This window comes from Ipomoea nil, unplaced genomic scaffold (genome assembly GCF_001879475.1).
Source record: "Ipomoea nil cultivar Tokyo-kokei standard unplaced genomic scaffold, Asagao_1.1 scaffold2759, whole genome shotgun sequence".
Classification (NCBI taxonomy): Eukaryota; Viridiplantae; Streptophyta; class Magnoliopsida; order Solanales; family Convolvulaceae; genus Ipomoea; species Ipomoea nil.
The window spans coordinates 1,885,268-1,911,774 of NW_017619187.1; the positions used below are offsets into that span (position 1 = coordinate 1,885,268).

At 35.6% G+C, this 26,507-nt stretch overlaps 3 protein-coding genes across 3 annotated transcripts in view; all 3 read left to right on the top strand.

The window, feature by feature from the left end:
- The window catches only part of LOC109156827 (probable LRR receptor-like serine/threonine-protein kinase At3g47570), a 43,470-nt gene extending 21,345 nt beyond the window's left edge, over nucleotides 1-22,125 (top strand). Inside the window, exons 4-6 of the mRNA XM_019304685.1 lie at nucleotides 7,431-7,975; nucleotides 8,076-8,377; nucleotides 22,107-22,125. Coding sequence (XP_019160230.1) covers nucleotides 7,431-7,975; nucleotides 8,076-8,377; nucleotides 22,107-22,109 — 850 coding nt within the window. The 3' untranslated portion in view covers nucleotides 22,110-22,125. The remainder of the gene's footprint in view (nucleotides 1-7,430; nucleotides 7,976-8,075; nucleotides 8,378-22,106) is intronic.
- Nucleotides 472-22,118, top strand: LOC109156838 (probable LRR receptor-like serine/threonine-protein kinase At3g47570). The gene is made up of 3 exons (XM_019304694.1): nucleotides 472-482; nucleotides 579-975; nucleotides 22,083-22,118. Exons 1-2 carry the CDS (start codon nucleotides 473-475, stop codon nucleotides 944-946), a joined length of 378 nt encoding a protein of 125 aa, XP_019160239.1. The 5' UTR covers nucleotide 472; the 3' UTR covers nucleotides 947-975; nucleotides 22,083-22,118.
- Nucleotides 17,713-18,887, top strand: LOC109156834 (leucine-rich repeat receptor protein kinase EMS1-like). The gene is made up of 2 exons (XM_019304691.1): nucleotides 17,713-18,235; nucleotides 18,385-18,887. Exons 1-2 carry the CDS (start codon nucleotides 17,788-17,790, stop codon nucleotides 18,708-18,710), a joined length of 774 nt encoding a protein of 257 aa, XP_019160236.1. The 5' UTR covers nucleotides 17,713-17,787; the 3' UTR covers nucleotides 18,711-18,887.
- Nucleotides 22,126-26,507: the final 4,382 nt, after the last annotated feature.

The following is a 26,507-nucleotide window of genomic DNA, read 5'->3' on the forward strand; positions in this document are numbered from 1 at the left end:
GGGGGAGTTTTAGCTCAGTGTTCAAGGGGACTTTTGCTGCTGGGTTGGTTGCTGCTGTAAAGGTCTTCAATTTGGATGTTCAAGATTCAATCAGAAGCTTTGAAGTAGAGTGTCAAGTGCTAAGGAATATTCGACACAGAAATCTTGTCAAAGTAATAACCAGTTGCTCCAACCTCGACTTCAAAGCTCTGATTTTAGAGTATATGCCCAATGGAAGCCTAGACAAATGGCTTTATTCACATAATTATTTCCTACATATCTATCAGAGGCTAGGAATAATGATGGATGTTGCGAATGCCCTCGAGTATTTGCATCATGGTCATTCTTTTCCGGTGGTTCATTGTGATTTGAAGCCTAGCAACATTCTTTTAGATGAAAACATGGTTGCACATGTTGGTGACTTTGGTATAGCTAAGCTACTGGACAGAGATAAGGCCACTAAGCAGACAAAACCATGGGCACAGTTGGATACATGGCTCCAGGTCAACTCACTCAGCTCTCTAATTTCATTTGTAGCTTCAAGTTTAGGATACATGCATGGAAGTAATTGTATGTTCATATTTTTTGCACAATTGCAGAGTATGGTTGTGCAGGAATAGTATCCAGCATGGGAGATGTATACAGCTTTGGGATTCTACTAATGGAAGTATTCACAAGAAAGAAGCCCACAGATGAAATGTTCCAAGGAGACTTCACCATAAGGAGATGGGTGTGTGATTCATTACCTGATGCAATAATGGAGATTGTTGACTCAAATTTAGTGACAGGAGAAGAAGGTGCAGGGCAAGAAATAGAAGAGTGCTTCTTGATGGTGATGGGATTAGCTATGGAATGCACATCTGATTTTCCAGAGGAGAGGATCAGCATGGAAGATGCCATAGTAAGACTGAAGCATACACAGCAAAAGTTCAACCAAAATGTCTCTATAAGTTTAGTAATAAACTAGTTTGCATGCTTTGAAATAATGTTGCTCATTACTTGGATATTGTTCAATAAAATAATCTGGAGGTGTGCTGTTACCATGAGAATGAGACAACAGTATAGCTGCGTCACTCACATTTCCAACTTCACTTTGAGAAAATGAGGTTGGAAGAACATCTGAACACCATATGTTTGATAAAATGTGAGAAAATGAGGTTGGAAGAACATCTGAACACCATATGTTTGATAAAATGCAGCAATTGAAAAATGGGTTCTGAACACCATATAGTTGAGATGGTTATAGAGAGGCATTGCTATTGATGCAGAAGCTTTCCTTATTCCTTCTTGCATTGTTTGTGGAATTGTGGTGTTTGAAATTCTCTCTTGTTCTATGTGATTTTGAGCAGTACTCGAATTCTAATGCGTTTAACCATTTCGCCCAGGTTTTTTATCAAGTGGAAAGGATCAACTCAAACACCAAATTGTTATTGTTGGTGTATCATAGTAATTCTTCTCTGGCTAAGAATGCCCATACATGCATTGTGCATCTTAACAAACTCCAAAGGTCACTTCAAGAGCTATTTGTTGGACAATCAAACTAGTCATGATATTGGATCACCAAACCAGTCATGATATCTATAATACAGTTTTACTCTCAGATCACTCTAGAAGTAGCTCATTTGTTATATATTATTTATTTATTATTATTTTTTTTGAAAACAAGTAGCTCATTTGTTGGACTACCAAATCATGCATAAAATCTGTAACGCAGTTTTGTTTTCAGATCACTCTAAGAGTTCATTTGTTGGATCACAAAATCAATCATGATATCTTTAACACATTTTGCTTCCTAAAGATAAAGTAGTCCTAATAATGGCCAAAACATCACATTGTTCAATTGTTGGCATGAGATTTAATGCCCGTATGGGCAGCTCAACTTAAAATAAATATGAAACGTAAAAGGATTGTTGTCTTCAATTTACTGACATGAGATTTGTCAATTAATGCAGATTGTTGACTCCAATAATTTACTGACAGAAGGAGAAGGCGTCCACCAAATTAAACTAGTTTGCTTTCTTCAAAATGTTGCTCAATATTTGAATTGTTTTTATTGATTTCTAATCAGGTTTAAAGTGCTGATTTTTTTATCCTATTTTGATCTTTAGAAGTTTATACTAATTTTTGTGGTGTATGCAGAAAGCTAATTACTAAGCAGAAACTCTTTCTTATTGCAGTCTGCAGGTGTGCAAATTAGTTTCTCAAAGGCACTCCCCTTCTTTGAGCAAGTATGGGCTCCGTAGTAGTCAAATTATTAGCTTAATTGTTATTCAAATTATGACTTCTAACTTACAATTATAGTTTTTGAGCAAGTCTAATCTTTTAGTATTCAAAGTCTAAGCAGAGATAAATTCCAAAAAAAAAAAAAAAAAAAAAAAAAAAAAAAAAAAAAAAGATTCAAAGTGGCCACTAGCGGCCGGTCACTCTAAAGCGTCATTTCACACTGTATTTTTCTTTTTTCAAAAAACTCACACTTATTAGAGATAATTTTTTTTTTTGTCTAAAAAGTAAAATTTCTACCTCAACTTTAGATTTTTTTGGTTTGAAAAAACCTCATGGCAAAAACTCTATTGGTAATGCGTGGCAACAAGGTGGAAGCTTTCATTTTCTTAAAGCATATAATTAAGATTAATGGAACATTCAACGTTAATTATTAGGGGTTGAATATTATTACAATGGAGTAGAATGAGTGAAAGACCGCAACATGGTGGTCATGTTTTTACATTTTCTTAGACTCTCATTTTCTTAACCATTTAAGATGGCAACAGATTGTCAATGTATAAATCAACGGTATTTGCACTTTTTTATTTATATATTAGGTTTCTTGCTTATGTTAGACTAGACTAATCCTAAGTCTCATAAATTTTTACCAAAGAATTTGGAGGAGGTGAATTGTGAGTCACCTCTACACATAATGAGTCTTCATCACTTCTGAATAATTTTTTGGATTTTGAATCTCCTAGTGACCTCACATTTTTTGGCTTTGGGTCTCTAACGCTTACCCAACAATTGAAACAAGACTTCTAGAATAACCCCTGTGTTATTGAGCTAAGTCCCCGGAGCATTTTCACTTTTATTAATGTAGGAGTATCCTTGGGTCCTCAGATATGAGTCAATCTTGCAACTCCAACTAATTCATTCAGGAAAAAAAAAGCATTTCCTTTAGCTTGCATGTATGATAAACTTGTTAACAGAGCACTTGGTTTCAATGGAAAGGTATGTGGTTTGGGTTGTGGAATTTAGGGTGGGGCTGATGAGGCTGATCCATCGGCATTTAAAGCCATCATAACATCGGACCCCTTTGGCATCTCGTCCAGTAACTGGTCTCATCAAACTAGCTCCATATTGTAATTGGATTATATTGGTCTTACCTGCAATGCCAAGCACCAAAGAGTGAACCAATTGAATCTCTTCAATATGGGTCTGAACGGTTGTTATACCATGGACCAGGGTATATTGCATTATGAACTCTAATACAAAAATTGTGTACTTACCGTCAACAGTTTTTGTAAATGTAAACAAATAACTTATAATTATCGACACATAATATGATAGCTACAACTTAGAGGTACATAAACTATAAATTGCATGTATAGAATGTGTCAACTATAGATACAGAATCTGACTCAATAATTGCTGATAGACAATATGATAGTTACAAGTACAAAAACTATCAACTATAGGTACAAAATATGTCAATTATAGATACATAATCTAAAAGTTATTTTTGGATCAGGATCTACAATACAAGGTAGAACTTGGTCCATGGTATAATTTGCCATGGGCGCTTAATTTAAATTGTTTTGTCCAAGCTCTCAGCCGCCTCCTATTTTCTAAACCATCAAGACCGCAAAAGGAAGAAAAAAAAAAAAAAAAAACGAATAAATCAACACAAAAATCAACGCATAGCTCTCTATAAGTCAATGGTATTTCCACTTCATTAATGTAGGCCTATCATAAATTTGGGTCTTCAGACATGAGTGAATTTTGCAACTCCCAGTAATTCACTAAAAAAGGAAATTCCTTAGTTTGCATATACTATGAGCTTCTTCAAAGAGCACTTGGTATCAATGACTCGGTGTTTGGTTATGGTCATTGCCCTTTGCATGGTTGTGGCCTCAGGGGCATCAAATAGCTCATCTGATGAGGTTGCTCTATTGGCATTGAAAGCGACAATTACATCCGACCCTTTTCTAATCTTATCCAACAATTGGTCTCTCCAAACTCCACACTGTGATTGGATAGGCGTTACTTGCAATGCTAAGCACCAAAGAGTGACCCAATTGAATCTCTTCAATATGGGTCTCAACGGCACCATTCCTGAGGAGATTGGTAGCCTCTCATTCCTTACAACTTTCAACATCAGCAGTAATAGTTTTCATAGCCATATCCCAGACAGCATTGGATTCTTGACCAAACTCCAGAGTTTGGATCTGTCCTACAACCATCTCACTGGAATTATCCCCGCAACTATATACAACATTTCTACCTTGCGATTTGTAGTCATGGAATACAATAGTCTCTCAGGGATGCTCCCAGGGGGCCTTTGTGATAACTGCAGGCAGCTACAAAGGTTGTCTCTTAGATCAAATCGATTGAGTGGTCAGATTCCATCAAGCCTACACAAATGTGCGGAACTAAGAGTTTTGAGTTTAGGAGAGAATGAATTTCATGGAAGCATACCTCCTGAAATTGGCAACTTTTCCAAGCTCGAGTGGTTAAAGCTACAGGGTAACAATTTGACAGGTGAGGTCTTTAATTTGTTTTTGGTCTAATATATTTTAGTGACATATATGCATGGCTACCAATTTACATAATACTAATATATAGAAGAATGTAATATGTCCATGTATACGTACTTATACCGCATGCCTTTTAATACATGCATGCAGGAGATTTGCCTTGGACAATCTTCAATATTTCATCTTTAATAGCACTTGACTTTGAGAGGAATGATCTCTCTGGAACTCTTCCAAATGACCTCTGTTATCTCCTTCCGGAATTGGAGTATATGGGTATTGGTAGAAACCATATTCATGGAGAAATCCCTCAAACTCTATTCAGTTGCAGGAAACTTCAAGTACTTTCTTTGTCTGAGAATAATCAACTCTCTGGAAGATTACCTAGCGACATCCGGAACGTATCATCTCTTCGGGAACTCTTTCTTGCAAAAATGAACTTGACAGGTAAATTAAAAAAAAAAAAAAACTTAATAATATTTTGATTTAGGGAAAGTTATAAAATAGTGACGTCAGGTAGAAATTTTGGAAGGAATATAATAGAGGGTTAGAGTGGTGCAATTGGAGCGCTGAAACATCTTAACTCAAATGAGTGTATAATGAGAATGGTTGGATCATGGCAAATTATGAGGTGAACTACTGATAAATGTTCATTTTTAATGTATAAAATTTTTATTTTTAGATAGTATACAATAAATGAACTGTCAAAAATTAAAATTAAAAATGAATCTTTAGTATATTAAAAATTAATCTTATATTAGTGTTTATAATTATCTTATAAATTGGACCATAGCCAACGGTATAATGCTTGTTAGGTGGGTGGACCTCTCCAACCACTCTCAGCTCGCAAATGCACCTTAAGTTTGGTGGGTTAGAATAAGTTGATGATATGATTATTATAAAAATTACAGCTAAAATAATTTTAATGTATGTAACAACATATTTGATTATAAATAAAAATATAAGATTTAAATAAGATCGATTAATTTTATGCAACTCATTTTTAATTTGTTTCACGTGTGAGTTGAAACCAACCGATTGAGCTATTCTAAAGTGACTCAAAGTTTAGATTGACTTCTAAACTTTTACATAATTTACAGGATACTTGTCAAAAGAGATTGGAAAGTTATCAAATCTGCGAGAGTTTAGAGTTTTTGTTAACCGCTTGACTGGTACAATTCCCCCTTCTATTGGTAATATATCAACATTGAAGAATTTTGTTGTTTTTCAAAACAATTTGGATGGTAATATTCCTCCAGAGCTAGGAAAGCTATTAAATCTTAAAGGATTGTCACTTAGTTCAAATAATTTTAGTGGTGAAGTACCATCCTCTATTTTCAACATCTCCGGATTACAAGCGATCGAGTTGTCATCAAATAAGCTTGTTGGCAATCTTCAACCAGGCCTAAGACATTGGATTTCACCAAGTCTTGAATCGCTTCTTCTCAGCGACAACCAATTCACTGGAACCATTCCAAGCACTATATCAAATGCCTCCCAACTCATTCGACTTGATCTTGGGCTTAACATGTTCAGTGGCTATGTACCATTGGTGGTTGAAAATTTACACCAACTTCAATATTTTGCCATAGAATACAACCATATCACAAATGATCCATCAGCCAATGAACTGAGCCTTCTCACTTCATTGTCGAAATGTAAGAATTTGAAAACGGTTGCTTTGAGTAGCAATCCATTCAACACAGTTCTTCCCAACTCATTATATGTTGGTAATAAGTCATCATCATTGGAAATCTTGTATGCAGGTGATTGTCACTTGAAAGGCAGCATTCCAAGTGGAATTAGTAACTTTATCAACTTGATTTCTTTGGAATTGAGCTACAACAAGCTCTCAGGTTCATTTCCTGAAACATTAGGACGAGGTTTGTTGAGGTTACAGGGTTTATACACAGAGAATAATGAACTTGAGGGTTCATTACCAAAAACTTTGTGTTATTTGAATGACTTATCTGAAATGAATCTTGGAATGAATGAGTTCTCGGGGAAAATACCAAGCTGTTTAGGTAATGTATCTTCTTTGAGGAAAATATATTTAGGTTACAATTTATTTACATCTGCAATACCACTTGGGTTCTGGAACAACAAGGATGTCTTGGAGCTAGACATGTCTTACAATTCTCTTAGTGCTCCCCTGTCTCCTGAAATTGGTAGTTTGCACAGCATTGTAACATTAGATTTGTCAGGAAACCAATTTTCAGGAGAAATTCCCGACGCCATTGGCCAACTTCAGAATTTGATTACTTTTTCTCTATCATCAAACAGGCTTCGTGGTCCTATTCCTCAATCATTTGGTAGTCTGTTAAGCTTGCAACAGTTAGATTTATCTAACAACAGCCTCTCGGGTGGTATTCCAAAGTCGATGGAGAAGCTCAAATATCTCATGCACTTGAACATGTCTTTCAATGAACTTAGTGGTAAAATTCCAGATGATGGACCATTTGCAAAATTTAGCATGGAATCATTCATGGGCAACAAGGAATTATGTGGAGCTTCTCGGTTCCATGTCATGGCATGCAAAGAAGGTAAAGAAAAACCAAGAAACACTGCCATATTTCACAAGTATGTTTTTCCATCTCTTGTATCAGTGGTTGTTGTTGTTGCTATTCTATTGGTTTTGTTGCTTACGTTTTGGAAGAGAAATAAACGAAGTGCACCCAAAGTTGAGAATTCACTTGATGTTGCCCTCAAGAGGATTTCATACTATGAAATTCTTGGTGCTACAGAAAACTTTGATGAGAGCAACTTGATTGGGAGGGGGAGTTTTAGCTCAGTGTTCAAGGGCACTTTTGTTGATGGGGTGATTGCTGCAATAAAAGTCTTCAATTTGGATGTGCAAGATTCAGTCAGGAGCTTTGATGTAGAGTGTCAAGTGCTAAGGAATATTCGGCATAGAAATCTTGTCAAAGTAATAACCAGTTGTTCCAACATCGATTTCAGAGCTTTGATTTTAGAGTATATGCCCAACGGGAACCTGGACAAGTGGCTCTATTCACATAATTATTTCCTAGATATCTATCAGAGGCTAGGAATAATGTTGGACGTTGCGAATGCACTCGAGTACTTGCATCATGGACATTCTTTTCCAGTGGTTCATTGTGATTTGAAGCCTGGTAACATTCTTTTAGATGAAAACATGGTTGCACATGTTGGTGACTTTGGTATAGCTAAGCTACTGGAGAAAGATAAGGCCACTAAGCAAACAAAAACCATGGGCACAGTTGGATACATGGCTCCAGGTACTCACTCAGCTTTCTAATTTAATTTGTAGCTTAGCTTGAAGTTTATGATATATGGAAGTAATTGTTTGTTCATATCTTTTGCACAATTATATTGCAGAGTATGGTTGTGCAGGAATAATATCCAGCATGGGAGATGTATACAGTTTTGGGATTCTACTAATGGAAGTATTCACGAGAAGGAAGCCCACAGATAAGATGTTCCAAGGAGACTTCACCATAAGGAGATGGGTGTGTGATTCATTGCCTGATGCAATAATGGAGATCGTTGACTCTAATTTAGTGACAAGAGAAGAAGGTGCAGGGCAAGAAATAGAGGAGTGCTTCTTGATGGTGATGAGATTAGCTATGGAATGCACATCTGATTTTCCAGAGGAGAGGATCAGCATGGAAGATGCCATAGTAAGACTCAAGCATACACAACAAAAGTTCAACCAAAATGTCTCTAAGTTTAGTAATAAACTAGTTTGCATGCTTTGAAATAGTGTTGCTCATTACTTGGATATTGTACATTAAAATAATCTGGAGGTGTGCTGTTACCATGAGAATGAGACAACAGTGTAGCCACACCACTCACATTTCCATCTTCACTTTGAGAAATGAGGTTGGAGAAACATTTGAACACCATATGTTTGATAAAATGCAGCAATTGAAAAATGGGGTCTGAACACCATATAGTTGAGATGGCTATAGAGAGGCATGGCTATTGATGCAGAAGCTTTTCTTATTCCTTCTTGCATTGTTTGTGGTGTTTCAAATTCTCTCATGTTCTATGTGATTTTGAGCAGTACTCGGCGAATTCCAATGCTTTTAACCATTCCGGCCAGGTTTTTTATCAAGTGGAAAGGGTCAACCCAAACACCGAAGTGTTATTGTTGGTGCATCATAGTAATTCTTCTCTGGCTAAGAATGCCCATACATGCATTGCGCATCTTGACAAATTCCAAAGGGGTGAGCTCAAATCACTCCAAGAGCTCGAACAAACTTGTCATGATATTTGTAAAACAATTTTGTTCTCAGATCACTCGAGCTCATTTTATTGGATCACCAAACCATTCATATATCTACAATACAGTTTTACTCTCAAATCACTCAAGAAGTTCACTTGTTGGACTACCAAATCGGGCATGATATTTGTAACACATACAGTTTTGTTTTCAAATCACTTTAGGAGGTCATTTATTACTATTAGATCACTAAAACAATTATGATATCTACAATACAGTTTTACTCACAAATCACTCCGGAAGCTTATTTGTTAGATTGCCAAATCAGGCATGATATCGGTAACACAATTTTGTTTTCAGATCACTCCAGGAGCTCATTTGTTGATCGAATTACTAAACAAGTCATGATATCTTTAACACATTTTGCTTCCTAAAGATAAAGTAGTCCTAATAATTCATTGTTCAATTGTTTGGCATGAGATTTAAAATAAATATGAAACGTAACATTCTTCACCGCCAGCCAAACGTAAAACTTTATTGGTAATGCTCGTGTGTGGTGGCAACAAGGTGAAAGCTTTCATTTTCTTATGCATATAATTAAGATTAGTGAAACATTCAATGTTAATTATTAGGGGTACGGTTGAATATTATTACAATGGGGTGGAATGAATGAAAGACCGCAACATGGCCGTCATTTTTTACATTTTAAACTCTCATTTTCTTAACCATTTAAGATGGCAACAGAATCTCAACGCATAAGTCAACCGTATTTGCACTTTTTTTTTTTTTTTTTTATTTATACTTTAGGTTTCTAGCTTATGTTAGACTAATCTTAAGTCATTGGCATTCAAAGCCACTATAACATTGGACCTCTTTGGCATCTTGTGCAGCAACTGGTCTCATCAAACTCCATATTGTGACTGAATTGGTGTTACCTGAAATGCTAAGCACCAAAGAGTGACCCAACTGAAACAATTTGTATTTATCAATAAGCACATAATCTGTTGCTGCAAACACATAATGTATTAATTGTAGATACATAATTTGAATATAATGTTCTTTAATTTGGACCAAGGTCCACAATGTAATATGGGCCATGGGTCATGGTATAAATTATTCTTAAAATTTTTAGAATGCAGTTAGCGCCTCCACTAAAGCTCAAACACACAACCTTCCATGTAGGAGTTCAACTTGGTATTATTGCACTAGAAGGTACTTGGTTGCATGAAAATTTGTTAAGCATATATGTAAAGTTAACTTTCTAAAGATTTGCTTATAAAGTCTAGAACTAGAATGCACGAAAATGTGTAGTAGTAATAAATGTGTGAAAGCAAATGTGAGAGAATTTTCATAATAATTCAAGGGTGTTGTAATTCTCTAATCCAGGTTTATATTAGGTACAAAGTCTAGTTGAACAACAATTTCTAGTTATTTAGTAGTGCAACTAGACTACTTAATAAGCTTAGTCAACTTATACCACTTAAGGGGGTGTATTAGAATTTTGTATTCTAGGCACAGTAGCTATAATTCATTCTTCATCTCTCTATATTATTGAAAATATATCCTTTATCATTTTTGTCATGATTGGGACTCTCTGTATTATTATAAATACACGTGTTCATGCATGTACTTTTTTTTTTTTTTTTTTGAATCTATCTCCAATCGTTTTACGGTCTGGATCCACCCGACTAATCTGTTCATGTAATTCATACATAATAGTGTGACCAACAATAAGATTATTTTGTTCGCCTATATCCAACAATATGGCTATGCTTTCTAAGTATTTTTTTTTTTTTTTTCAAGTTATCTCTTTTAATTTAATATTTTCTCCCACTCAAAAAATCTCATGTCTACAATGTTCATTAATCAAAGGTTAAAGTATACTCGGTAATATATATTTGAAACTTGTCTCAGGCCACTTGAGTAGTGAAAACGATTAAACCTAGCCAACACCCAACCGTACGTCTGGAGTCGTTAGTAAATGGAATATATTTTCGTGGGTGGAGACCAGAAATTTTACAACATGCCACCCACGAAAATATATGATATGATGCGTCTTCGTCATGGATGTTTCTCCGAAAGGATAGAAGCACGTATTTTCTTCACTTGAGAGGGTAGAAGCTTTCACATTTTCAAACTCTCATCATTCCAACCATATAAGATGGCAACTCAAAAATCAACGCCTGGAATGGTGTTTCCATTTTATATATGTACGAAGGCATATGTTTGGGTGTTCAGATATGAGTCAATCCTGCAACTCCCAGTAGTAATTCATCACTCAAACAAAAATTTTCCTCAGCTCCTTTAGTTTGCATATATGCATATATATATATATGATGAGATCTTTCACAGAGAACATGGTATCAATGGTTTTGGTTGTTGTATTGGTATCCCTTTGCATGACAACTCGGTGGGCTGTGGCTTCAGCTTATGATGATGAGGCTGCTTTATTGGCGTTCAAAACAGCAATTACATCCGACCCTTTTGGCATCTTGTCCAACAACTGGTCTCATCATACTCCATATTGTGATTGGATTGGTGTTACTTGTAGCGGTAAGCAGCAAAGAGTGACCCAATTGAATCTCTTCAATATGGGTCTCAACGCCACCATTCCTGAGGTGATTGGTGGCCTCTCATTCCTTGCAACTTTCAACATCAGCAGTAATAGTTTCCATGGCCATATCCCAGAAAGCATTGGATTCTTGACCAAACTCCAGCGCTTGGATTTGTCCAGCAACAATTTCACTGGAAACATTCCTGCAACTATGTACAATGTTTCTTCCTTGCGATTTGTAAACTTGAGAAACAATCTTCTCTCAGGGACGCTCCCCCGTGGCATTTGTGATAACTTCAGGCAGCTACAACGCTTGCATCTTTCAGCAAATCGATTTGGTGGTCAGATTCCATCAAGTCTACCCAAATGTATGCAACTTAAAATTTTGAATTTAGGAGATAATAAATTTCATGGAAGCATACCACCTGAAATTGGCAACTTTTCCAAGCTCGAGTGGTTAATGCTATATGGCAACAATTTGACAGGTGAGATTTCCAGTCCTTTCATTTTGCTGTACGTTTTTTTGCCTCACTTTAGTCCTAGTACATTCCGCTACCAAGTTCGTTTCATAAGTGCCCGTCCACTCTTGTCCCTCAAGAGAGAGAAATTAATCTGGCATGGCCAGCACTTTGCCCTTTAATTGAGGGTGCGAACAGAAAATTTATCTGATTTCCTTATACATACTGACTGCATTTCAATAATACATGCAGGAGATTTACCTCGGACAATCTTCAATATATCATCATTAGTAACGCTTGATATTAGCATGAATGAAATCTCTGGAATTCTTCCAAATGACCTCTGTTATCAAATTCCGGAATTGAAGATTCTGTATATTTCCACAAACCATATTAGTGGAGAAATCCCTACAGGCCTATCTAGTTGCAGGAGACTTGAAATACTTTCCCTATCATATAATAAACTCTCCGGAAGACTACCTAGCGACATCTGTAACGTGTCATCTCTTCAGGAGATTTATCTTGAAAGAATGAACTTGACAGGTAACTTTAATTTCAGAAAATTTAATTTTCATGAAATTGTGATTTAGGGGAATTTTATAAAATGGTGGGCGCTGAAATATCATATCCTGACTCAAATGAGTGTGTAATGAGAGTGGTTGGAGCAATATGGTTCGATCGGGGCAAATTATAATTTTTAATGTTGATAAATGCTCATCATTAGTATTTTTAATGTATGAAAGTTCATTTTTAATTAGATAGTATACCTAAAAATAAATTTTTATTGCATACACAATAAATGAACATTCAAAAAATAAACCTTTCAGTATACTAAAAATGAATCTTATATCAGTGATTTACCTTATAAGTTAGGCCATGATCTGCGGTATAATACTTGTTAGGTGGGTGGACCTCTCCAACCACTCTCGCAAATGCACTTTATTAAGTTTGCTAGGTTAGAATAAGTTGATGATTATTATAAAAATTACAGTTAAAATAATATTTAAGTAACATTTGAATTCAACTTCAATGAGTTGAATTCAAATGTTTCTACACCTGATCTTATACTTAGTGATATTAGAGAAATGGTTAAGTCTTTTGTTGACATTAGTTTTTTGTTTGTTTAACGACCTGTGAACATGACAGCTTATTTGTTTGCAAAGAATGACATTTCTAAGTCAGGTTGTGTCAAATGGAGTTATGCTCCCTTTCCTGTTTTGTTAAATGTTTTAGCTTTCGATTAATGAATAAAACATATCCTATTATGAATAAAAAGATTAGACTTAAAAATATAAGACTTAAGTTTAGATTGACTCCTAAGCTTTTACATAATTTACAGGATACTTGCCGAAAGAGATTGGAAAGTTGTCAAACCTTCAAGAGTTTAGAGTTTTTATAAATCACTTGACTGGGACAATACCCCCTTCAATTGGAAATATATCGACTTTGGAGAATTTTGTTGTTTTTGAAAACAATTTGGATGGTAATATTCCTCTAGAGCTGGGAAAGCTATCAAGTCTTAAAGGATTGTCACTTCATTCAAATAATTTTAGTGGTGAAGTACCATCCTCCATTTTCAACAACTCTGGATTACAAGTGATTGAGTTGGCATCTAATAACCTTTATGGCAATCTTGAACCAGGCCTAAGACATTGGATGTCCCCAAGTCTTCGAGCACTTATTATCAGCAAAAACCAATTCAGTGGAACCATTCCTAGCTCTATATCAAATGCCTCCCAACTCGCACAACTTGGACTTGGGCAAAACATGTTTAGCGGCCATGTACCTTCGGAGATTGAAAATTTACAGCAACTTGTATACTTTAACATACAATACAACCAAATCACAAATCAGCCATCGGCTAATGAGCTAAGCCTACTCACTTCATTGTCGAAATGCAAGAATTTGAAAATGGTTGGTTTGAGTGGCAATCCATTCAACACAGTTCTACCCAACTTGTTAGGTATAGGCAATAAATCTTTGTCTTTGGAATGGATAGATGCTAATGACTGTCACTTGAAAGGCAGCATTCCACCTGGAATTAGTAACTTTATCAACTTGATTTCTTTGCATTTGAGTGACAACAAGCTCTCAGGTTCATTTCCTGAAACATTAGGACGAGGTTTGTTGAGGTTACAGGGTTTATACATGGATAATAATGAAATTGAGGGATCAATACCAAACACCATGTGTTATTTGAAGGAGTTATCTGAATTGGATCTTGGAGATAATAAGCTCTCAGGGAAAATACCAAGTTGTTTTGGTAATATATCTTCTTTGAGAAAATTACATTTAAGGTCCAATTTTTTTACATCAACTATACCACTTGGCTTCTGGAATAACAAGAATGTCTTAGAGATGGACTTGTCCTCCAATTTACTCAGTGGTACCTTGTCTTATGAAATTGGAAGTATGCACAACATGGTATACCTCAATCTTTCAGGTAACCAATTTTCTGGAGAAATTCCTGACACCATTGGGCAACTTCAGAATTTGCTTATTCTCTCTCTATCATCAAATAGGCTTCATGGACCTATTCCTCAGTCATTTGATAGTTTGATAAGCTTGCAAGCATTAGATTTATTTAATAACAGCCTCTCAGGTGGGATTCCAAAGTCGATGGAGAAGCTCAAAGATCTAGTGTATCTGAACCTGTCTTTCAATGATCTGAGTGGTAAAATTCCAAATGGTGGACCTTTTGCCAAATTGAGCATGGAATCATTCATGGGTAACAAGGAACTATGTGGAGCTTCTCGATTTCATGTCATGGAATGCAAAGAAGGTAAAGATAAATCGAGAAACATTGCCATATTTCTCAAATATGTTTTGCCATCTCTTGTATCTGTGGTTGTTGTTGTTTTTCTACTGGTTTGGTTGCTTAGGTTCTGGAAGAGAAACAAACATAGGGAACGTCTGGCTGAAGATTCACTTGATGTTGCACTCAAGAGGATTTCATACTATGAAATTGTCCGTGCTACAGAAAGCTTTGATGAGAGAAACTTGATTGGGAGGGGGAGTTTTAGCTCAGTGTTCAAGGGGACTTTTGCTTCTGGGCTGGTTGCTGCTGTAAAGGTCTTCAATTTGGATGTGCAAGATTCAATCAGAAGCTTTGAAGTAGAGTGTCAAGTGCTAAGGAATATTCGACACAGAAATCTTGTCAAAGTATTAACCAATTGCTCCAACCTTGACTTCAAAGCTCTGATTTTAGTGTATATGCTCAATGGGAGCCTAGATAAATGGCTCTATTCACATAATTATTTCCTAGATATCTATCAGAGGCTAGGAATAATGATGGATGTTGCGAATGCCCTTGAGTATTTGCATCGTGGTCATTCTTTTCCAGTGGTTCATTGTGATTTAAAGCCTGGGAACATTCTTTTAGATGAAAACATGGTTGCACATGTTGGTGACTTTGGTATAGCTAAGCTACTCGAGAAAGATAAGACCACTAAGCAGACAAAAACCATGGGCACAGTTGGATACATGGCTCCAGGTGAACTCACTCAACTCTCTAATTTAATTTGTAGCTTGAAGTTTAGGATATATGGAAGTAATTGTATGTTCATATTTTTTGCACAATTGCAGAGTATGGTTGTGCAGGAATTGTATCCAGCATGGGAGATGTATACAGTTTTGGGATTCTACTTATTGAAGTATTCACGAGAAAGAAGCCCACAGATGAGATGTTCCATGGAGACTTCACCATGAGGAGATGGGTGTCTGATTCATTACCTGATGCAATAATGGAGATTGTTGACTCCAATTTAGTTACAGGAGAAGAAGGTGGAGGGCAAGAAATAGAGGAGTGCTACTTGATGGTGATGGGATTAGCTATGGAATGCACAACTGATTTTCCAGAGGAGAGAATCAGCATGGAAGATGTCATAGTAAGACTGAAGCATACACAACAAAAGTTCAACCAAAATGTCTCTACAAGTTTAGTTTAATTTGCATGCTTTGAAATGTTGCTATATTGATGCAGAAGCTTTCCTTAGCTTATTCCTTCTTGCATTGTTTGTGGTGTTTCAAATTCTGTCTTGTTTGTTCTATGTGATTTTGAGCGGTACTCCGCGAATTCCAATGCGTTTAACCCAAACACCAAATTGTTATTGTTGTTGCATCATAGTAATTCTTCTCTGGCTAAGAATGCCCATACATGCATTGTGCATCTTGACAAACTCTAAAGGGGTTAGCTCAAATCACTCCAAGAGATTTGTTGGACCGTCAAACTTGTCATGATATCTGTAATACAATTTTGTTCTCAAATCACTCCAGGAGCTCATTTATATATTGGATCACTAAACCAATCATGATATCTATAATATAGTTTTACTCTCAGATCACTCTAGCAACTCATTTATTGGACTACCAAATCAGAGCTCATTTGTTGGATCACAAAACCAATCATGATATCTGTTAACGCATTTTGCTTCCTAAAAATAAAGTAGTCCTAATAATGGCCAAAACATCACATTGTTCAATTGTTGGCATGAGATTTAAAATAAATATGAGTCGTAACATTCTTCACCGCCAGCCACACTATCCTTATAGAAAAGGATTGTTGCCTTTGATTTACTGACATGAGATTTGTCAATTAATGCAGATTGTTGACTCCAATTTACTGATAGAAGGAGAAGGCGTCCACCAAACTAGTTTGCTTTCTTCAAAATGTTGCTCAATATTTGGATTGTTTTTATTGATTTCTAATCAGGTTTCAAGTGCTGAATATTTTATCCTATTTTGATCTTTAGAAGTTTATACTAATTTCTGTGGTGTGTGCAGAAAGCTAATTACTAAGCATGCAGAAACTCTTTCTTACTCCTTTGAACAAGAAAGTGACCACTAGCAGTTACACTAAAGCGTCATTTCACACTGTGAATTTTTTTTTTTTTGTTTTCAAAAAACTCACACTTATCAAAGAATTTTTTTTTTCTAAAAATAAAAATTCTATCTCAACTTTAGATTTTTTTGGTTAGAAAAAACCTCATGGCAAAAACTCTATTGGTAATGCGTGGCAACAAGGTGAAAGCTTTCATTTTTTTAAGCTTATAATTAAGATAAGTGGAACATTATATTCAACGTTAATTATTAGGGGTTGAATATTATTACAATGGGGTGGAATGAGTGAAAGACCGCAACATGGTGGTCATGTTTTTACATTTTCTTAGACTCTCATATAATTAAGATTAGTGGAACATTCAACGTTAAGTTAATTATTAGGGGTTGAATATTATTACAATGTGGTGGAATGAGTGAAAGACCGCAACATGGTGGTACATAATACATAATACACATAAACTTATAAGAAAATATATATAATCTAACATAATAAATAATAATACACATAAACTCATAACAGAATACACATAATCTAACGTAATATATAATTCACATAAATTCATAACAGAATACACATAAATTCATAACAGAATACACATAATCTAACATAATACATAATACACATAAACTCATAACACAATACACATAAACTCATAACAGAATACACATAATCTAACTTTGGGCCTTCAGACATGAGTGAATCTTGCAAGTCCCAGTAATTCACTAAAAAAAAAAATTCCTTAGTTTGCATATACTATGAGCTTCTTCAAACAGCAGTTGGTATCAATGACTCGGTGTTTGGTTTTGGTCATTGCCCTTTGCATGGTTGTGGCCTCAGGGGCATCAAATAGCTCAACTGATGAGGTTGCTCTATTGGCATTAAAAGCAGCAATTACGTCCGATCCTTTTCGCATCTTCTCCAACAACTGGTCTCATCATACTTCATACTGTGATTGGATCGGTGTCACTTGTAGCGGTAGGCACCAAAGAGTGACCCAATTGAACCTCTTCAATATGGGTCTCAACGGCACCATTCCTGAGGTGATTGGTGGCCTCTCATTCCTTACAACTTTCAACATCAGCAGCAATAGTTTCCATGGCCAAATCCCAGAAAGCATTGGATTCTTGACCAAACTCCAGAGTTTGGATCTTTCCTACAACAATCTCACTAGAAACATCCCCTCAACTATATACAATATTTCTTCCTTGCGATTTGTAGCCATGAATTACAATAGTCTCTCAGGGATGCTTCCGGCTGGCATTTGTGATAACTGCAGGCAGCTACAAAGCTTGTCTCTCAGATCAAATCGATTGAGTGGTCAGATTCCATCAAGTCTACACAAATGTACGGAACTAAAAGTTTTGAATTTAGGAGAGAATGAATTTCATGGAAGCATACCACCAGAAATTGGCAACTTTTCCAAGCTTGAGTGGTTAAAACTATATGGTAACAATTTGACAGGTGAGGTTTTTAATTTGTTTTTCGTCTAATTTTAGTGACATATATGCATGGCTACCAATTTTCATAATAATATACGGAGTATATTATAGTAATGTAATATGTCCATGTGTACATACTTATACTGCCTGCCTTTTAATTAATACATGCAGGAGATTTGCCTTGGACAATCTTCAATATTTCATCTTTAACAGTACTCAACCTTCAGATGAATGAACTCTCTGGAATTCTGCCAAATGACCCTTGTTATCTCCTTCCACAATTGGAGATTCTGGCGATTGCCGTAAACCATATTCATGGAGAAATCCCTCAAGCTCTATCCGGTTGCAGGAAACTTCAAGTACTTACCATGTCTGAAAATGAACTCTCTGGAAGATTACCTAGCGACATCTGGAACGTGTCATCTCTTCGAAAACTTTATCTTGCAAAAATAAACTTGACAGGTAAATTCAGCAAATTTCATGAAATTGTGATTTAGGGAATTTTATAAAATAGTGAGGTTAGGGGCAGTGAAGCGCCCCAAGTAGGCCGTTTGGCCTCCAAGTAGAAATTTTGGAAGGAATGGTGGGTTAGAGTGGTGCAATTGGAGCACTGAAACATCCTAACTCAAATGAGTCTGAATGTAATGAGAATGGTTGGATCGGGGCAAATTATAAGGTGGACTACCGATAAATGTTCATTTTTAATGTATAAAAAGTTTAAATTGGCTCCTAAACTTTTACATAACTTACAGGATACTTGCCAAAAGAGATTGGGAAGTTGTCAAACCTTCGCGAGTTTAGAGTTTTTGTAAACCGCTTGACTGGTACAATACCCCCTTCAATTGGCAATATATCGACTTTGGAGAATTTTTTTGTTAATAATAACAATTTGGATGGTAATATTCCTCCAGAGCTAGGAAGGCTATCAAGTCTTAAAGGATTGTCACTTAGTTCAAATAATTTTAGTGGTGAAATACCATCCTCCATTTTCAACATCTCCGAATTACAAGCGATTGACTTGGCATTAAATAAACTTTTTGGCAATCTTCAACCAGGCCTAAGACATTGGATGTCACCAAGTCTTGAAGAACTTATTCTCCACGGCAACCAATTCAGTGGAACCATTCCTAGCACTATATCAAATGCCTCCCAACTCATACTGCTTGATCTTGGGCATAACATGTTCAGTGGCCATGTACCTCTTGTGGTTGAAATTTTACACCAACTTCAATTTTTTTCTATAGAGTACAACCATATCACAAATGATCCATCGGCCAATGAACTGAGCCTACTCACTTCATTGTCGAAATGCAAGAATTTGAAAAGGGTTGTTTTGGAAGGCAATCCATTCAACACAGTTCTTCCCAACTCATTAGATGTTGGCAATATGTCGTCGTCGTTGAAAATCTTGGATGCAGCTAGTTGTCACTTTAAAGGCACCATACCTAGTGGAATTAGCAACTTCAGCAACTTGATTTCTCTGGACTTTTCCCAAAACAACCTCTTAGGTTCGCTTCCTGGAACATTGGGAGATTTGCTGAGGTTACAGGGTTTATTCGTATCTAATAGTAACATTGAGGGATCAATACCAAACACCATGTGTTATTTGAAGGAGTTATCTGAATTGAATCTTGGAGATAATAAGCTCTCAGGGAGCATATCAAGCTGTTTTGGAAATATATCTTCTTTGAGAAAATTAAATCTAGGTTTCAATTTTTTTACATCTACTATTCCGCTTGGCTTCTGGAATAACAAGGATGTATTGTGGCTGGACTTATCGTTCAATTTTCTTAGTGGTTCTCTGTCTCCTGAAATTGGAAGTATGCACACCATGGAAGAGTTATATCTATTAGGTAACCGATTTTTTGGAGAAATTCCTGACAGCATTGGGCAACTTCAGAATTTGCTTATTCTCGATCTATCATCAAATAGGCTTTATGGACCTATTCCTCAATCATTTGGTAGTCTGATAAGCTTGCAAGAATTATATTTATCTAATAATAACCTCTCTGGTGGTATTCCAAAGTCGATGGAGAAGCTCAAATATCTAGTGTATCTGAATCTGTCTTTCAATTATCTCAACGGTAGAATTCCAAATGGTGGACCTTTTGCAGAATTTAGCATGGAATCATTCATGGGTAACAATGAACTATGTGGAGCTTCTCGATTCCATGTCATGGAATGCAAAGAAGGTAAAGAAAAACCGAGAAACATTGCCATATTTCTCAAGTATGTTTTGCCATCTCTTGTATCTCTGTTTGTTGTTGCTATTCTACTGGTTTGGTTGCTTACTTTCTGGAAGAGAAACAAACTAAGGGAACCTCGGGCTGAAGATTCACTTGATGTTGCACTCAAGAGGATTTCATATTATGAAATTCTTCGTGCTACAGAAGGTTTTGATGAGAGCAACTTGATAGGCATGGGGAGTTTTAGCTCAGTGTTCAAGGGGACATTTGCTGCTGGGCTTGTTGCTGCTGTAAAGGTTTTCAATTTGGATGTGCAAGATTCAATCAGAAGCTTTGAAGTAGAGTGTCAAGTGCTAAGGAATATTCGACACAGAAATCTTGTCAAAGTAATAACCAGTTGCTCCAACCTCGACTTCAAAGCTCTGATTTTAGAGTATATGCCCAATGGGAGCCTAGACAAATGGCTTTATTCACATAATTATTTCCTAGATATCTATCAGAGGCTAGGAATAATGATGAATGTTGCGAATGCCTTCGAGTATTTGCATCATGGTTATTCTTTTCCTGTGGTTCATTGTGATTTGAAGCCTGGTAACATTCTTTTAGACCAAAACATGGTTGCACATGTTGGTGACTTTGGTATAGCTAAGCTACTGGACAGAGATAAGGCCACTAAGCAGACAAAAACCATGGGCACAGTTGGATACATGGCTCCAGGTGAACTCACTCAGCTCTCTAATTTAATTTGTAGCTTCAAGTTTAGAATATGTGGATGTAATTGTATGTTCATATTTTTTGCACAATTGCAGAGTATGGTTGTGCAGGAATAGTATCCAGCATGGGAGATGTATACAGTTTTGGGATTCTACTAATGGAAGTATTCACAAGAAGGAAGCCCACAGATGAAATGTTCCATGGAGACTTCAGCATGAGGAAATGGGTGTCTGATTCATTGCCTGATGCAGTAATGGAGATTGTTGACTCCAATTTAGTGACAGGAGAAGAAGGTGGAGGGCAAGAAATAGAGGAGTGCTTCTTGATGGTGATGGGATTAGCTATGCAATGCACAGCTGATTTTCCAGAGGAGAGAATCAGCATGGAAGATGTCATAGTAAGACTCAAGCATACACAACAAAAGTTGAACCAAAATGTCTCTATAAGTGTAGTAATAAACTAGTTTAATTTGCATGCTTTGAAATGTTTCTCATTACCTGGATATTGTACAATAAAATAACCTGTGGCATGTATTTCTAAAGTATCAACACTGGAATAATGTATGTATATGTTTAGCAATATACTGGTGCCATTTTGACAATCGTAGTTTGCGTGGGTGGAAAGTAGGTCTGAGAATGTTACATTCTAGACACTTTTATACTTAACCACCTACTATCCAGTGTGAAGATACCTTATCTCACACACTAATCACTCTACTAAAACTCAACTTTCAAACTTCTATATCCCACTTTAATTCATTTGTTGTATTTAGTTTAGATTTATTTATTTGTGTTGCTTCCACTTTGATACAATCGAACTAGCTTCACAAGAATTGATCTGATTTAGTATTGAATTGATTTGCAATTATAATGATGCTACTGGTGGTGGGAGCTGAGATATGCAATACTACAATGTTAGAGTATCTACTAAAATGCATTTACAGTATGGATGCTAGCTAGTAGCTATGATGTTTTCACTGTTAATGAAGGACAGTAGAGTGGAGATCGAGGAGCAGAAAACAGGGGGATAGTCATCAGCCGGGAAACTTGTCTTATGGTTTCAGGGAATTTTGTTAATGTCCCCTCAAAGGAGTGAGTTCAGCTCACTCCAAGAGCTCATTTGTTGGATCATAAAACTAGTCATGATATCTGTAACACAATTTTGTTCTAGATCACTCTAGGAGCTCATTTTATTGGATCACTAAATCAGTCATGATATCTACAATACAGTTTTACACTCAGATCACTCCAGAAGCTCATTTGTTGGCCTACCAAATCAGGCATGATATATGTAACACAATTTTGTTTTTAGATCACTACATAGCCCGTTTATTAGATCATCAAATCAATCATGATATCTACAATATAGTTTTACTCTCAGATCACTCCATAAGCTTATTTGTTGGACTACCAAATCAGACATGATATATGTAACACAATTTTGTTTTCAAATCACTGCAGGAACTCATTTGTTGGATCACCAAATCAGTCATAATATCTTTTAACACATTTTGCTTCCTAAAGATAAAGTAATCCTAATAATATGGCCAAAACATCACATTGTTCAATTTGGCATGAGATTTAAAATAGATATGAAACGTAACATTCTTCACCGCCAGCCACACTATCCTTGTAGAAAAAGGATTGTTGACTCCAATTTACTGACAGGAGGAGAAGGCGTCCACCAAACTAGTTTGCTTTCTTCAAAATGTTGCTCGATATTTGGATTGTTTTTATTGATTTCTAATAAGGTTTAATTTCAAGTGCATGCTGAATATTTTATCCTATTTTGATCTTTAGAAGTTTATACTAATTTCTGTGGTGTATGCAGAAAGCTAATTACTCCGTACTAAGCAGTAACTCTTTCTTACTGCAGTCTGCAAGTGTGCAAATTAGTTTCTCAAAGGCACTCCCAGTCTCCCCTAGTCCCCTTCTTTGAGCAAGTATGAGCTCCGTAGTAGTCAAATTATTATCTTAATTGTTATTCAAATTATGACTTTTAACTTACAATTAGAGGGCGTTTGGTTCGCGGAATGTTATATTATCTCAGGAAATGTTAAATTGTAGGGAATGTTAAATTCTTGTGTTTGGTTTAAAACTGTGGTATGTAATATAAATCTGTTTAGTTGAAGAATTATTTTTTTATGGTATGATGATTATTTTTACTTGACTATTGTTAATCTATTTTTATGTATTTTAATAAATTTAAAATTAAAATAAATAAATAAGACAATGGTAAAATATAGTAAATGATTAAAAATTAATTAACTAATATTTTGAACAATAATTAACTAAGACAATGGATTAAAATGACAAAATTAGCAATAACACAAGGGAATGTGAGAATACCTAAAAAATAAGAGGGTATCGATCTCACATTCCCTTACAATAACTAAAAACTTTATATGAAGGTTATGTTACATTCCTGGAGAGAAATTACATAGCTTGAACCAAACATGGAAATCATATATCACCAAGTAAATATAACCCAAGTTATTATCTTATATAATCGGAACCAAACACCCCCTTAAAGTTTTTGAGCAAGTCTTATCTTTTAGTATTCAAAGTCTTTTTTTTTTCTTTTTTTTTTCTTTTTTTTTTTGGAAAAAAGTATTCAAAGTCTAAGCATCACATTATTAATTGGTTTGCAATGCTTTTTTTTTTAATATATAATTGAATGTACCATTGATCTAAAAAATTATATATTTTGAAATGAGATAAATTCCAAAAAGAAAAAAAAAAAAAAAAGATTCAAAGTGGCCACTAACGGTCACTCTAATTCTCTAAAGCGTCATTTCACACTGTGTATTTTTCTTTTCTCAAAAAACTCTAAAAAAAATTTCTCTAAAAAGTAAAAATTCTACCCTCAACTTTAAATTTTTTTATTAGAAAAAACCTCATGGAAAAAACTCTATTGGTAATGCGTGGCAACAAGGTGACAGCTTTCATTTTTTTAAGCATATAATTAAGATTAGTGGAACATTCAATGTTAATTATTAGGGGTTGAATATTATTACAATGGGGTAGAATGAGTGAAAGACCGCAACATGGTGGTCATTTTTTACATTTTCTTAAGACCCTCATTTTCTTAACCATTTAAGATGGCAACAGAATGTCAATGTATAAGTCAACGGTATTTGCACTTATTTATTTATACATTAGGTTTCTAGCTTATGCTAGACTAGACTAATCCTAAGTCTCATGAATTTTTACTAAAGAATTTGGAGGAGGTGAATTGTGAGTCATCTCTGCACATAATGAGTCTTAATCATTTCTAGACAATTTTTTGGATTTTAAATCTCCTAGTGACCTCACATTTTTTGGCTTTGGGTCTCTAACCTAACAATTGGAACAAGACTTCTAAAATGACCCCTGAGTGATTGAGCTAAACCCCTGAGCATTTTCACTTTTATAATTAATGTAGGAGTATCCTTGGGTCCTCAGATATGAGTCAATCTTGCAACTCCAACTAATTCATTCTGGCAAAAAAAAAAAACATTATGCATGTATGATAAACTTGTTAACAGAGCACTTGGTTTCAATGGAAAGGTATGTGACTATGTGGTTTTGGTTGTGGAATTCAGGGTGGGGCTGAAGAAATGTCTAAATCGCATATGTTATAACCAATTATCATCACAAATTTCAGAATTAAAGCAAGCAAGAAGTGTATGCTTACTTTCTAAAGGGAATAGTCGATTTTGGGACATATTTACCTTTGTAATCAAAACTCCCTTAGCATCTGCAATGGTACAACACCCCTGAGTAATATTTATCTTATATCCTTTTTCTGACAATTGTCCCATACTCAACAAATTTTGGTGTAGTTCAAGAACATAGAACACATCGGATATAAAATTGTGAGTATCATCCTTCAATTGAATAGAGATTTTACCTTTTTTCCAAGATTGGCACTTTTGACTTATTGCCAAATGTCACTTCAGACCGGACTGATTCATCTAGTTCGGAAAACAATTCTTTCTTCCCACACATATGATTATTACACCCAGTATCCAATAACCATATGTTTTTATCTGTAGAAAAACTATCACTGGCCAAAAGTAAGGTTTCAGAACTCTCGCCAGACTTTTAAGCAATGTTTGCTTGATTTCCACGATTGTCCTCATTATAGCAGCAATCTGCAATCTTGTGCTCGTACTTGCCACAATTGTAGCAATGAAATGGAAATTTACCTTGTTTGGTATTACATCCACCTCTCTCTTAGTTGGATCGGAGTTACCAAGCCCTCCTCCTTGGTTGGAGTTACCACGACCTCTTCCACTAAATCCTATTCTTCCTCTTCCACGACCTTTACTAGATCATTCACCTCTTTGATTAGTGCCAGTCATATTAAGGGTGGTCTGACTCTTCAAAGCTTCTTCTGCTAGTGGTTTCGATTTTGACATAATCCTGTCAAATGTCAATATGACTTTCTACTATACCTTTCAGCTCTGCAATTGATAAGAGCTCGGTATTGTAAGGACTCTGTTATTGAAGCCACCACATATTCATACTTCATCGGCATAGTTCGAAGAACTTTTTCAACCACTACACCATCTTCAATTGTATCTCCATATATCCTCATCTTATTCACCATATCAATGAGACGAGTGAAATACATATCTACTGTTTCTGTAGAGGTCATCTCACAATTGTCATACAACCTTCTCAACATTGTAACTTAGACTTTTGTGCCCGATCGACTCCTTTGTGTGAGACATTTAAGATGTCCCAAGCTTGCTTTGCTGTTTGAGCACGAGCTAATTGCCCAAAAATGGAGTAATCAACACCTTTGTGAAGCTGTCCCAATGCCAATTGATCTCACCGTATAGCGCCTACATCAGCTCCTTCTGGTAGACTGGAATCAACGAAGTTCCAAAGATTTTGAACATTCAAATGTGTGGTCATCATAATCTGCCGATAATTGTAACTGAGTTTCTCATTCAATTTGGGACCTGACCATACAATATTGAAATTTGTTATCATATTTCATTACGAAAAATATTACAGGATTGGAAAGTTAACCTAGCTCTGATACCAAATGTAAGATATATTAAATATAATATATTTAAATAACTACTTGAGAAGAGAAAGAGAGAGAGGGGAAAAACAATGTTTATTTTATTTCAGAAACTCATTCAACTTAACATTTAAAAGCTATGAAATACAACCTCTATCATTTAGTTCAACTTAACATTTAAAAGCTATGAAATACAACCTCTATTTATAGTAAAATAATAAAGCTAAAATAAACTAACCACTAATAACCATAACCCCATTATACCACTAACCCACTAGCACCATTAAAGTAACTAACCACTAACCCCAGTAAATAAAACTAACAACTAATTAATAAAGCTAAAATAAACTAACCACTAATAACCATAACCCCATTATA

Coding starts and splice junctions, on each gene's coding strand:
- LOC109156834 (XM_019304691.1), top strand. CDS start 17,788: ATGGGTCTCAACGGCACCATTCCTGAGGTGATTGGTGGCCTCTCATTC. Junction 18,236..18,384: donor ATATGGTAACAATTTGACAG/GTGAGGTTTTTA, acceptor TAATACATGCAG/GAGATTTGCCTTGGACAATC.